We start from the raw sequence: 14,426 nt of genomic DNA on the forward strand, positions 1-14,426 counted from the left end.
GTCATAAGTTAATGGTATTTTGGTTTGGACTGACTGGAGTATCGTGATTTGAATCCAGTCATTTAATTTGAATGAGTCAATGACTATAAATGTATTTGACATTTTAATAAGGGTCAAGAGACCTGTAGATGGACGTCCTGTTTTGTTTTTTATTGCAGGGACCATCTACAGGTATATCCCTCACAGATTGGCTGTGTTGTGATCCATGATTCCTGTATGCAGATGATGTCATACTGTGACAGGTCGTATGACTGTTCGCGAAAGAGATGACTATGTTCTCGAGTGTTCCAGGAACATAATGAAATTTCAGATCTAATAGGTTGCAATGATGGTTAAAAAGAAGAGTGAGCACTTTCTGAAGTTGTTAATTGTGACCATTCCATTACTCTCCGTATTTGATGCATGGTGTGATCCGGGTATTTATTGCCGATTTTAGGATCAATTTGTTGGGTATTTTGCATCTTCCATTCCTGTGTATTGTAGTTGACATCTTCTGTGCTCCTGCATTTGCTATCTATGTGCTGTTCTTGTTTCTGTCGTTCCTGAGTATTATATTTTGCATCTTCTAGGGTCCTTTGTTTGTAGTCTATCTGATGTTCTTGTTAGACTTTACTTACCTGATGCAGACCATGCTGCAAGTGAGTCCAAGCCAACGTGAGGCCTGGATGGGACTATTTTATTACAGGGACTTTTTTTTACTTGGGCGTGGTTCTGGGGAACTTCTTACCTGGAACTACTTTGGAGGCTATTTAAACCACGCCTGAACAAGCAGCACACGCTGCGCGTTATTCTGCATCCAGCAGCGTAACGCTCACCATGCCTGCAGTCTGTATCCAGTCTTCTGCTATGCCCGCCTCGAATCTGGAGCTCCTAAAACAAAGAGGAAAGAAAAGGACAAGGTTAGAAAACAAACTATTTTCGAATTCCTCACCAGATTCTGGATCCATCTCGCCTCTGGAACTGGAAAGAACATCATTTCTGTATGCGTCGCATCTCCAGCTGCAGCGCCGCGCCACACTCACCCGTCCTCGCAGCATCTTTCGATTTGGCGCTGCCTTCATCATTTCTTCGCCGAACTGCGGCACCTGGGGTACAAAAGAAAACAACAAGGTGAGCCAAGAAAACCAACAAATATAACTCTTATCACCATAGACTTACCTGATTTACCACCGGAGGCATTATTCTACAACTCTCCACATCTTCATGTGCCGCACCTGCAAGGAGAGAGAAAACAACACGTTAATAAACGTGCAACATTTACCGGACAGCGTCGGGTAATACAGACTCTTACCTGAGCCCCACCAGCTGCCACAAGAGCATCTTCTCACGATCTCAGCTGCAAGACAAGGAAGGAAGAGGGGGACAAGAGTGAAACATTGGCCATATTGAACTCTATGAACTTGATACTTACTGGTCCTTGCCAGGAACCTCAGAATCAATACTCTCCGGAACTCTCCCACGCCTTCAAACTAGTGAAGTAACTGGCATCCACGCGCCCCTGCAATCCATGCAGGATGGAGAGCTCATCTTTCAGGAACAAAAGGGGAGATTGCTGAGAGGGCACTTCAGAGGTGATTAGTAGGGAGGACTGTTGGGGTGCCATCACTTGAGTCCACAGGTGGCTAGATCCATCTCTCCGCTTGCAGGAGAATACTTATACGGGTCAAGCAGACAAGATTAGGAGGGCCAGTCCAGTCAGTCATCTCTGCACTACGCATCACGTTGGTGGAGACCGCGGCCGTCCGGGTCTGACCGACGCCTCTGTGGGAGCCAGGTGAGCGTAACAGAACGCGAAGCCTTTCTATAAATCCCCATCCGGGCGTTATGGAAACCTCAGAAACCGACCAACTGGCCCAATTATTGGGGGAACTTAGGACGGAAGTGCACTCCGCTCGCCAAGAGAATAATGCCCTCAGGAGAGAACTGATTGTCTCAAAGGAGCGCACTGACGATCTGGCTAGGCAACTGCTGCAAAACTAAGCAGGGCAAACACCTTTACCAGGACTCGGGGGAATCTCCTGTTTCATCGAGCAATCTGGTGCAAGTGGTTTTACCAGGGGCTGTTCCTTTAGCTCCACCTGAATGCTTTGCTGGGGACCCAAAATGGTTCGCCGTGTTTATGAACCAATGCCGCTTGCACTTTTTATGCAGACCTGGAGCTTTTCCAAATGACCAAGCCAAAGTAGCTTTTGTATTATCATATTTGAGTGGCAGTGCAGCTGATTGGTCGATTCGACTAGTCAATCAGGATGACCCTCTTTTTCGGGACTTTCAGGTTTTTCAAATGAGCATAGAAAGACTATTCGCCAGACATTCCGAGGGACAGGCCCTGGATAATGAACTTTTATCCCTACGACAAGGTAACCAGGATCTGTTAACCTATATCCCAACCTTTACTAGGTTGGTGGTGGAAACCGGATGGCCAGAGGTAAAACGAGTTACTCTATTTCATCGTGGACTTCGGGGAGAACTTAAAGATATTTTGGCCCAAGTTGTGAACCCACCCCAGGATTGCACAGAATATATAGACTTAGTGGTCCAGTTAGACCACCGACTTCAGAATAGAAAGGTTGACGGAGCCAAGTTCGAGAATCGGGTATTGGTTAAACCCAAGGTCACCCCCAAAGGAACAGATGCAGCAGAACCTATGCAGATCGGGGTGTTAAGGGACCCTTAACTCAAAAGGAAAGAGAAAGGAGATGGCAGATGCAATTATGTCTATACTGTGTGGCCTCAGGACATTTTATACGGGATTGCCCTATAAAACCATCCAAGAAAGTAGTCGAAGTTGCTGATAGAAATCAAACAGAACCTGATTCGGGAAACGACCACGCCCGACAAGCGTAGAGGTCCGCTTGCCGAGTTTGAAGAAGGACACTCAGACCTCGCACCTAATCATACCAATGGTCCTTATTGATCCAAAGCAGCCATCATGTATGCACGCAGTGAGGGCATACATTGATAGCAGGGCCGTAGGAAACTAAATGGACCACGAATTTGCTTCTAGGATGAATCTACCTTTCTGCAAGAAAACCTCTTCGGATGCCATCACCACAGTTGATGGAACTGAAATCGCCTCTGGGCCTGTAACTCATTCCACCACGTAGATGACACTGGTGGGTCAAGATGGGCATCAAGAGACTATTGTGTTTGATTTAATCAAAGCCCTGCAGTTACAAATAATACTGGGGATACCTAGGTTGGAAACACATAATCCTAGTATTGATTGGCGAGAGAAGAGAATAACCTTCCCGGATTGTGCACACAACTGTTACCCAAAAAAAATCTTGAACCAAGGCCTGGCCACAGTCGCTAATCCAGTCCTGCAGTTACCTCAGGGATATCAAGAGTTCTGGGATGTTTTTCAAAAAGAACAGGCAAACACCTTACCACCTCGCAGATCATACGATTGTCAAATCGACCTCATACCCGGTGCACAACCTCCATGCAGTAGGATCTACGCCCTTACAGACCCCGAAAACCTTCACCTACGACAATACTTGGACCAACACCTTGCTAACGGCTTCATTCGTCCATCCAAGTCCCCTGCATCCTCAGCTTTATTCTTCATGTCTAAAAAGGAAGGTGACCTCAGAACGTGCATAGACTACTGCTCAGTAAATCCGATTACAGTGAAGAACCGATACCCACTGCCTCTGGTCCCCAAATTACTAGACCAAGTAAAGGACGCTTGCATCTACACTAAATTAGATCTCCGAGGGGCATATCATCTGGCACATGTAAAGAAAGGTGACAAATGGAAGACTTCCTTTCACACCAAGTACGGATTATTCGAATATCAGGTGATGCCCTTCGGGTTGTGCAATGCACCAGCAGCCTTCCAGTATTTTATGAACGATGTCCTTCGTGAACTCATTGACGTCTGTGTTGTCGTATACATAGACGATATTCTAGTGTACTCCTCTTCAGAATCAGCCCATGTTAAGCACGTGCGTGCAGTCCTTGAGAAACTACGCCAGCACAAGTTATATGCAAAATTGGAAAAATGCGTTTTTCATGCTACAGAAATTGAATTCCTTGGATTTATCCTGACTCCAAAAGGAGTCGGAATGGACTCTCGAAAGGTGGACTCAATTCTCAAGTGGCCATCACCCAGTTCAGTTAAAGGGGTACAAAGCATGCTCAGATTTGCTAATTTCTACCGCAGATTAATTCCGGATTTCTCACATGTTGTACACCCATTCACAGCACTTTTGCGAAAAAACAAACGCTTCTTGTGGACCGAAGAGGCTGAAAAGGCCTTCCAAGAGCTGAAAGCGAAATTCACGTTTGCACCTGTCTTAAAGCATCCACGCCCCGAACTTCCACACATAGTTGAAACTGATGCATCCAGTTTAGCCATGGGAGCTGTCCCGTCCCAGAAGGATCCTGAAACCGGTCAACTTCACCCAGTAGCATTTTGGTCCAGAAAGTTCTCGGCACCCGAGTTAAACTATGAGGTTACCGATAAAGAGTTATTAACCATCAAATCCGCCTTCAAGGCTTGGCGGCATTATCTTCTCAGTGCCAGGCATACCATTACTGTAATCACCGATCACCGGAACTTGCAGTATTTAAAAACAGCCAAAGCCCAATCGTCGCGCCAACTTGGATGGGCATTGTTCTTTGCCAAATTCGATTTCGTGATCACTTATCGATCAGGCTGTAAAAATGGCAAGACAGATGCCTTATCCCGAATAGGGATGGGAGAAGCATATGCAAACCTGGAACCGGTGCCTATAATTTCAGAACAAAGAATTCTTGGCATAACTACTCTACAGACACTAGATGATATTCATGTAAAAATCCAACAACTCTTCGATCCTAAAGTCCTGCAGGACTGGGTAAAGAAATGCCCGGACTACTCAGTCATCAATGACCTACCTTATTATCAAGGGTGACTATTTCTACAACACAAGGAACTACAAGAACTAGTCATCTCCAATTATCATGACACCCTGATGGAAGGGCACCCAGGTATCGCAAAAACTGAAGCTAAAATTAAGAGACAATTATGGTGGCCCACCTGGCGAAAAGACATAAAGTCATTAGTGATGTCTTGTGGCATTTGCGCCCAAAACAATAGTTAGAAGAAAAAAACAGCTGGCCTTTTACAACCTTTGGATATTCCACCTACACCATGGCACACCTTATCGTTAGACTTTATTACAGATCTACCTCCACGTAATGGATTTAACACCATTCTAGTTATTGTGGATCTTTTATCCAAGATGGCCCACTTTATTCCTTTAAAGGGATTACCTTATGCTTCAATTCTGGCCAAGGAGTTCCTCGAAAACATTGTCCGTATTGGTCTCTGACCGAGGTAGTCAATTCATTTCAAATTTTGGAAGAAATGTTGTTAAATTGGGCAAATCGACGTGAGGTTATCAACAAGTCACCATCCCCAGACCGATGGTCAGACGGAGAGGACCAACCAGACCCTTGAACAGTACCTACGTTGCATGCTACACCAGACCGAAAGTAATTGGAAAGATATTGTATGGATTTCTGAGTATTCTGTACATTCAGGAACCGGACAAAGCCCCTTTTATAGCATATATGGACATCACCCTCGAACCTCAAACTAGATTCACCTCAGCACTTCGAAATGCCCGCAGTGAGTCAGTTACACTCAACTATTACACAAGCCTTTAAGGAGGCAACAGAACATTTGAAACAAGCAAAAGAGAAACATAAGAAAAATGCTGATCAACATAGAAGTTAAACTCCACAATACCAGATTGGGGATCAAGTTTGGCTGGCTACAAAACACATACTTCTGAAGGGAACTCAGACTTTTAACCCTAGATATTTGGGACCTTACACCATTAAGGCCATTATCAACACGCTGGCTGTCAAATTGGAATTACCCTCTAAAATGCGGATTCATCCTGACTTTCATGTTTCACTTTTAAAACCAGTTCAACCAGGAACAAGATGAACCAAACCACCCGACCCCATCTTGAAAGATGGAGAACCTGAATTCAAGGTAAAAAATATCTTGGACTCCAAGATGGTTAAATCAAAACTTTTTTATGTAATCGATTGGAAAGGCTAGGGACCACAAGAAAGGTTATGGGAGCCTAGTGACCACGTTCATGTACCTCGGTTGGTGAAGAGATTCCATCGGGACTTCCCAGACAAACCAGGGCCAAAGGGAAGAACAACTTTAGGAGGGTCCTTGGGGGGAGTGCTGTCATGATGCCTACCCCCCGGCATCAGGACCAAGCCCATCAGCTCCGGGAGCAGGCATCCAGATACTTATTAAAACCCCAACAGCCCCGGCTGGGAGGGGTTCAGTCCTGGTGCCTTAGGCGCCAGGCTCATCATAGAAATCAGTCCTGGTGCCATAGGCGCCAGGCTCATAGAGTTTACTTACCTGATGCAGACCATGCTGCAAGTGAGTCCAAGCCAACGTGAGTCCTGGATGGGACTATTTTATTACAGGGAGTATTTTTTACTTGGGCGTGGTTCTGGGGAACTTCTTACCTGGAACTACTTTGGAGGCTATTTAAACCACGCCCGAACAGCAGCACACGCTTCGCGTTATTCTGCATCCAGCAGCGTAACGCTCACCGTGCCTGCAGTCTGCATCCAGTCTTCTGCCACGCCCGCCTCGAATCTGGAGCTCCTAAAACAAAGAGGAAAGAAAAGGACAAGGTTAGAAAACGAACTATTTTCGAATTCCTCACCAGATACCAGATCCATCTCGCCTCAGACCTGGAAAGAGCATAATTTCTGTATGCGTCGCATCTCCAGCTGCAGCGCCGCGCCATACTCACCAGTCCTCGCAGCATCTTTCGATTTGGCACTGCCTCCATCATTTCTTCGCCGAACTCCGGCACCTTGGGGACAAAAGAAAACAACAAGGCGAGCCGAGAAAACTAACAAATATAACTCTTATCACCATAGACTTACTTGATTTACCACCGGAGGCATTATTCTACAACTCTCCACATCTTCATGTGCTGAATCCTGCAAGGAGAGAGAAAACAACACGTTAAAAAACGTGCAACATTTACCGGACAGCGGTACCAGCTGTCACGAGAGCATCCTCTCACAATGTCAGCTGCAAGACAAGGAAGGAAGAGGGGGACAAGAGTGAAACATCAGAGATATTGAACTCTATGAACTTGATACTTACTCGTCCTTGCCAGGAATCTCAGAGTCAATACTCTCCGGAACTCTCCCACGCCTTCAAACCAGTGAAGTAACTGGCATCCACACGCCCCTGCAATCCTTGCAGGATGGAGAGCTCATCTTTCAAGAATATAAGATGAGATTGCTGAGAGGGCACTTCGGAGGTGATTAGTAGGGAGGACTGTGGGGGTGCCATCACTTGAGTCCACAGGTGGCTAAATCCATCTCTCCACTTGCAGGAGAATACTTATACGGGTCAAGCAGACAAGATAAGGAGGGCCAGTCCAGTCAGTCATCTCTGCATTATGTTGGTGGAGACCGCAGCCGTCCGGGTCCGACCGATGCCGCTGTGGGAGCCAGGTGAGCGTAACACTGCCTCCACTGCCACTGTTATACCTACATCCACAACTACATACTGACTATCACTGCCTAACTACATATACTTCCACCACGGACTACGTGCTACCACTGCCATTGCTATATCTACATCTACAATTACATATTCACTATTACTGCCTTTGCTACATCTACTTCCACCAACTAATCCCTGCTACCGCTGCCACTGTTATATCTACATCCACAACTACATACTCACTATCACTGCCTAACTACATCTACTTGCACCACCTAATACCTTCTACCACTGACACTGATATATCTACATCCACAACTACATCCTCACTATCACTGCCTAACTACATCTACTTGCACCACCTAATACCTTCTACCACTGACACTGATATATCTACATCCACAACTACATCCTCACTATCACTGCCTTTGCTACATCTACTTCCACCACCTAATACCTGCTACCACTGCCACTGTTATATCTACATCCACAACTACATACTCACTATCACTGCCTAACTACATCTACTTGCACCACCTAATACCTTCTACCACTGACACTGATATATCTACATCCACAACTACATCCTCACTATCACTGCCCAACTACATCTACTTGCGCCACTTAATACCTGCTACCACTGCAACTGATATAGCTACATCCACAACTACATACTCACTATCACTGCCTTTGCTACATCTACTTACACCACTTAATACCTTCAACTAATGCCACTGATATATCTACATCCACAACAACATACTCACTATCACTGCCTTTGCTACATATACTTCCACCACTTAATACCTGCTTATACTGCCACTGATATATCAGCACCCACAACTACATAGTAACTCTCAATGCCTTTGCTATATCTACTTCCGCCACTTAATACCTGCCTCCACTGCCACTGTTATACCTACATCCACAACTACATAATCACTATCAGTGCCTAACTACATATACTTCCACCACAGAATATGTGCTACTACTGCCCCTGATATATCTACATCCACAACTATGTACTCACTATCACTGTCTTTTCTACATCTACTTCCAAGGACCACATTGACACCCTCGCTCCGGCCCTTGCCGATTTGTGCAACCATTCCTTTGCTTCCGAATCCTTCCCCTCCCCTCTGAATCACCCGCTTATGAATCCTCTTCTCAAGAAACCCACAGCTGATCCTTCCTGTCCGGCTAACAATCGCCCAATCTCCATTACTCCCTTTCTAGGCAAACTCCTGGAAAAGCTGGCCATCTCTCAGCTTAACCCTCATTCTGATTCTGTTGGCTGTCTCCATGAACATACGTTTGGTTTCAGAGCAGCCAGAAGCACGAAAACTGCTCTCCTAAACATCCGTGAAGATCTGCTCTCAAACCTTGTCTCTAACATTCCCTCAGTCCTCTCCTACTCGATTTCTCGTCTGCCTTCGACACAGTAAACCATACCATCCTGCTCAACCGTCTCCGTGAGAACCTGGGTATCAATGATCAAGCTCTGGCCTGGCTGACCTCTTTCATCTCTGATCGACCCTCCAGGTCATACTGGGGTTCTCCCTATCCTCTATCTCCCTCTCTACCTATGGTGTTCCCCAGGAGTCTAACCTCTCTCCCTGGCTTTTCAACCAATACCACTCAACTCTCGCTCACTGCATTGCCATTCTATGCTCAAATTTCCAGTGCTACGCTGACGACACTCAACTCATTTTCAGACTGCCCTCGACCACCTCCTCTCCCTCCCTCATCGCTGATTGCCTAACTGCCATTCAAGATTGGTGTGCCCCCAATGATCTTTGTCTGAATGCCAGCAAGACAGAGATCCTCCTCATCGGCAACCGTTCTCCATCCTTTCCCCTCTCTCTCTAGCTGGCCTCACTTGGCCCTCCTCCTATCCCCACCTGTGAGGCTAAGAACCTCAGGGTCATCTTTGACTCCACACTTTCCATCTCCACCCACATCTGTGAGGTCTCCAAAAAGTCAAACTTCCTACTGCACCTCCTCAGAGGTACTCTTCCTTTCCTCTCCTTCCCCCAGAATATCACTGTCTCCAAAGCTCTGGTTCTCTCTAGGATGGACTATTGTAACAGCCTCTTTCTAAATCTATCTGCCTCTACTGTTCACCTTCTGCAACTAATCCAGAACAGGGCTGCAAGACTTGTCCTTGGCCGCAAGCCCTGAGATCGTATCTATCCAGCTCTGGAATCTCTCCATTGGTTCCCAGTGGATGCGAGGATTACATTTAAAACCCTCTGAATTGTCCACAAGGCTTTCTGGGGCCTGGGTCCAAAATACCTTCAGCTATCCCTCCGCAAATACCTCCCCTCTCGAGCTCTTCGCTCCTCTACCTCTAACTCCATCAGGGTCAGTCATTTCTCAAAGAAACAAGCCAGGGGTAGATCTCTGTCTTCGGCCAGGGCCTCCCTCTGGAACAGCCTCCCTGCCACTCTAAAACGTGAGGAGAACCATCTCCGGTTTCGGAAGCACCTCATGACCTTCCTCTTTGCATCTGCCTTTGCTCACCCTCTCCCTTGCTGATCTGCTCTGTCTTGGCACTGTGTATCTGGCCAACCTCTGTTCCATTGGCCCAGGTACCTGCTCACCCTGCCACCCTTCTGAAACTGCCTCCCGGCCACCCCTTGCACTGGGGACTGTATCTGTACCCATACAGTCCTCCACCCCTCCCTTTTTCTTCTTTTTATGCACTTACCAGACTTGCCCAGTTCTGCTGCCGTAAGCACAGCACTTGCCACTTGCTGGCTGCACTACCCATGTTTATTGCTCCATTATCTATTTTATTTATATGTATTTTTATTTATCTGTTTATCCTCTGCTCCGCACTTTCCACTCTCCCACTTCCATGCACTTTTCCCCATTCCCTTTCCCATGCACTTGCACGTTCTCAATGTCACTGGGCCAAGTAAGATCATTGTTTTGTTCTCCCCTGTTCCTCTCCATTGCCTTGTCGCGCTCTGAAACACTTGTGCACGAGCGCGATACAAACAAAATATCATATCATATCATTCCACCACTTAATACCTGCTACCAAAGCCACTGTTATATCAACATCCACAACTGCATACTCACTAGCACTGCCTAACTCCATCTACTTCCTCCAATTAACACCTGCTACCACTGCCACAGCCACTGTTATATCAACATCCACAACTACATACTCACTATCACTGCTGTTAGGCAGAATCACATACAGTACCCGTTGGGAACACTACACACAATTAAGACTACGAGTGCAAGTACAATTTCACCTTTGGTACAAGCCTGTACTACACAGTCAAGTGGTAGCAGTGGCTGAGCAACCAGACTTGTCTCAAGAGTAAGGTGAGCAGTACAAGAAGTTACACAAAGGGGCTGCAATCACAGTGGTTCAAACAAACACTTTCTCAAGGTTTCTTGGTAAAAGAATATACATTTATTTTCACAGTCAGTGGAACATATTCCACTAGTAAGAGCAGCTCAATATCACAATATAATATTCTACAATACACAACCAATCAGTTTCTGAACAAGTTCAGCCCCACTGAAGTGGGAGCAAAGTGGCACTTCATTTACTTTAAAAAGGGGTAAAAAGACATGGTTAAAAGAATCTAAGCACAAAGGCTTTCAGCGGTAGGGCACGTAGTTTCAGTTCACTACAACCAGCCATTCAATTCAATAGGCCTGGGCCAAAGTCAATGGTTCAGAATCCTGCATAGGATAGCACAGTATTGGTAGTAAAGGGTTATGTCTTTGCCACAGATTTTAGAAGTAGTTGGTCAGACGAAAAGTTATATGTCGGTTTGAGGGAAGGACAAGCCTTTAAAGTTGGGAAAGTTTCACAAACTTTCAACGTGGCCAAAAAGATTTCTGGACCACGTTTGTACAGTACCTTTTAAATGAAGAAGGGCTGGAGCTGAGCAGTTGTTCCTGGCAGTTCCTGCAGATCTCTCTGTTCCTGAGCTTCAGTCGTGGGGACAAGAAGGATGATGTCGGGAGGTTCCTGCACTGCCCAGCGAAGAGTCCACAAGCTTGGCAAAACGTCGGTTTAAGGTGTGAGTGCCTTAAAGACCACAAACTGGTATTCTTCTAACTGGCTATCCGGTTTTCAACAGCACTCTGAAGAATATTTGACCACTCTAGAGATGGTGTCCAGGTGGTTTGCGAGTTGGTTGTTCCCACCAAACTCATGGGAAGAAGTTGACCTTGAAGGGCTTCTCTGTCAATGGAGTTCCAGGCAATCTGGACCTGCAGCAGGGCTTCACCAGTCGTCCAGGAGCTGCAGCAGTCCTCTTCTTTCAGCTCGTCTTCGGTTCTTTCGTTCCGGTGGTCGACTCTGCTTTCCAAGTCCCAGAGACCTGCTTTTAAACAGTTTTCCCCCATTCATTCCAGCCTGGCTGTCACTCACACAGCAGGCTGGCTGTCCTTGCTGGACAGTCAGATGGCAAAACATGCCAGAGTGCATTCAGGTCTCCAAGGAGACTAAGCCCAGGGAGTTTCGGGCATCTCCCTCACATCCTGTCCACCACAGACACTGAGGCACCAGAGGAGGGCTTCAGCACTGAAGCCTGCTAAAGGCCAATGAACAAAGGGACCAACCTGGTTTGGCGCACAGAGACAAACACTAGAAGGACCTTTCCAAAAAGAAACAGTGAAAAAAGTTGACCGGCGCCTGTTTTTACAGATAGGTTGGGCACCATATTGAAAAACATGGCTGCTCCGATTTTTAGCTACCGGTATTCGGGAAAATTCATGGTAGTTTGTTCTAGACCACTGCCACCAGCCATGAGTATTTGGACTCAGGGGATGCTAGGCAACCTCTCCAGTACTCTATAGGAAGATAGTGTGTGCTGGGTCTGTAAAGTAAAAAGACTAGTAAAGTCAATTTAACTTTACATGCTCTGGGAGACAATAATCAGATCCAGAGAAGGTAGTTAAGCCTGAAAGACATCCCTGTGCCACTGCACTGAAGGTGCTGTGTGACACACAAGAAGAAGATGATGCCTATAGGGTTGTTTTAAAACTCCATATCCAAAGAACACAAAAGTAAAACACATTGAAAATGAAAAGTTCAAAGTCGCAAATATAGCAAAAGAGCTGGAGGGCTTTAAGGTAGAGGGAATTTAGCACTTGGGTGAGAATTCTCCCTAACAACTGCCTAACTACTTCTACTTCCACCATTTAATACCTGCTACATCGGCCATGGCTATATCTACATCCACAACTGCATACTCACTATCACTGCCTTTGCTACATCTAATTCCACTACTTAATTCCTGCTATCACTGCCACTGTTATATCTACATCCATGAATGCATACACAATATCCCTGCCATTGCTATGTCTACTTCCACCACTTAATATGTGCTACCACTGCCACTGCTATATATAAATCCATGACTACATACTGACTATCACTGCCTTTGCTGCATCTCCTACCACCACTTACTACCTGCTACCTCTTCAACTGTTATATCTACCTCTACGATTGCACACTCACTATCACTGCATTTGCTCACTCTACTTCCACCACTTGATACCTGCCTTTACTGCAACTGTTATACCTACACCCACAATTACATACTACATAATCACTATCACTGCTTTTGCTACATCTACCTCTATCACTTAATACCATCTACCACTGCCACTGCTATATCTACATCCACAACTGCATACTTACTTTCACTGCCTTTTCTGCATCTACTTCCATCACGTAATAACTGCTACCACTGCCACTGTAATATACAGTGTCTTTGCTGCATCTACGTCCCCCACTAAATACCTGCTACCAATGCTATGTCTTCCTCCATGGCTACATACTAATTATCACTGACTTTGCTACATCTACTTCTACCACTTAATTCCTGCTAACATTTCCACTGCTATATCTACATCCACAACTACATACTCACTAGCATTGCGTTTGCTAAATCTACTTCCACCACTTAATACCTGCTACCACTGCCACAGTTATATCTACATCCGCAACTACACACTCATGATCACGGCCTGTTTACATCTACTTTCACCACTTAATATCTGCTGTCACTGCTCGCTCTATATACACTGCTATATATACATCCACGACTTCATACTCACTGTCATTGCTACATCCACTTCCACCACAAAATACCTGCTACCACTGCCACTACTATATCTTCATCCATGATGACATATTCACTATCGTTGCCTTTAATACGTCTACTTCCACCACTTAATATCTGCTACTACTGCCACTGTTATGTCTACATCCATGACTGCATACACAATATCACTGTGTTTGCTATGTCGACTTCCGCCACTTAATACCTGCTACCACTGCCACCTCTATAGCTCCATCCACGACTACATACTCACTATCACTACCTAGCTACATGTACATCCAGCACTTAATACTCCCTACCACTGCTAAGGCTACATATACATACATGACTGCATACTCATTATCACTGCCTTTGCTGCATCTACCTCCACCACTTAATACCTGCTACCTCTTCCACTGCTATTTCTACATCTACGATTACTTACTCACTACCACTGCCTTTGATACATCGGCTTCCACGACTTAATACATGCTACCACTTCCAGTGATATATCTGCCCCCACAAGTACATAGTCACTATTACTGCCTAACTGCATCAACTTTCACCACGTAATACCTTCTACCACTGACACTGATATATCTACACCCACAACTACATACTCACTATCACTGCCTTTGCTACATCTACTTCCACCACTTAATACCTGATTCTACTGCCATTGTTATACCTACATCCACAACTACATACTCACTATCACTGCCTACCTACATTTACATCCACCACATAATACCTGCTACCACTGCCACTGTTATATCTACATCAACAACTACATACTCACTATCACGGCCTAACTACATCTACGTTCACCACGTAATACCTCCTACCACTTC

General features: G+C 45.6%; 1 protein-coding gene across 1 annotated transcript in view; it reads left to right on the forward strand.

The window, feature by feature from the left end:
• Nucleotides 1–14,426, forward strand: part of LOC138568886 (vomeronasal type-2 receptor 26-like) — a 121,867-nt gene that overhangs the window by 16,910 nt on the left and 90,531 nt on the right. The window contains exon 3 of the mRNA XM_069646666.1: nucleotides 1,000–1,110. Coding sequence (XP_069502767.1) covers nucleotides 1,000–1,110 — 111 coding nt within the window. The remainder of the gene's footprint in view (nucleotides 1–999; nucleotides 1,111–14,426) is intronic.

The sequence above is a fragment of the Ambystoma mexicanum genome, chromosome 2q (genome assembly GCF_040938575.1).
Source record: "Ambystoma mexicanum isolate Mex_15411 chromosome 2q, UKY_AmexF1_1, whole genome shotgun sequence".
In the NCBI taxonomy this organism is placed as follows: Eukaryota; Metazoa; Chordata; class Amphibia; order Caudata; family Ambystomatidae; genus Ambystoma; species Ambystoma mexicanum.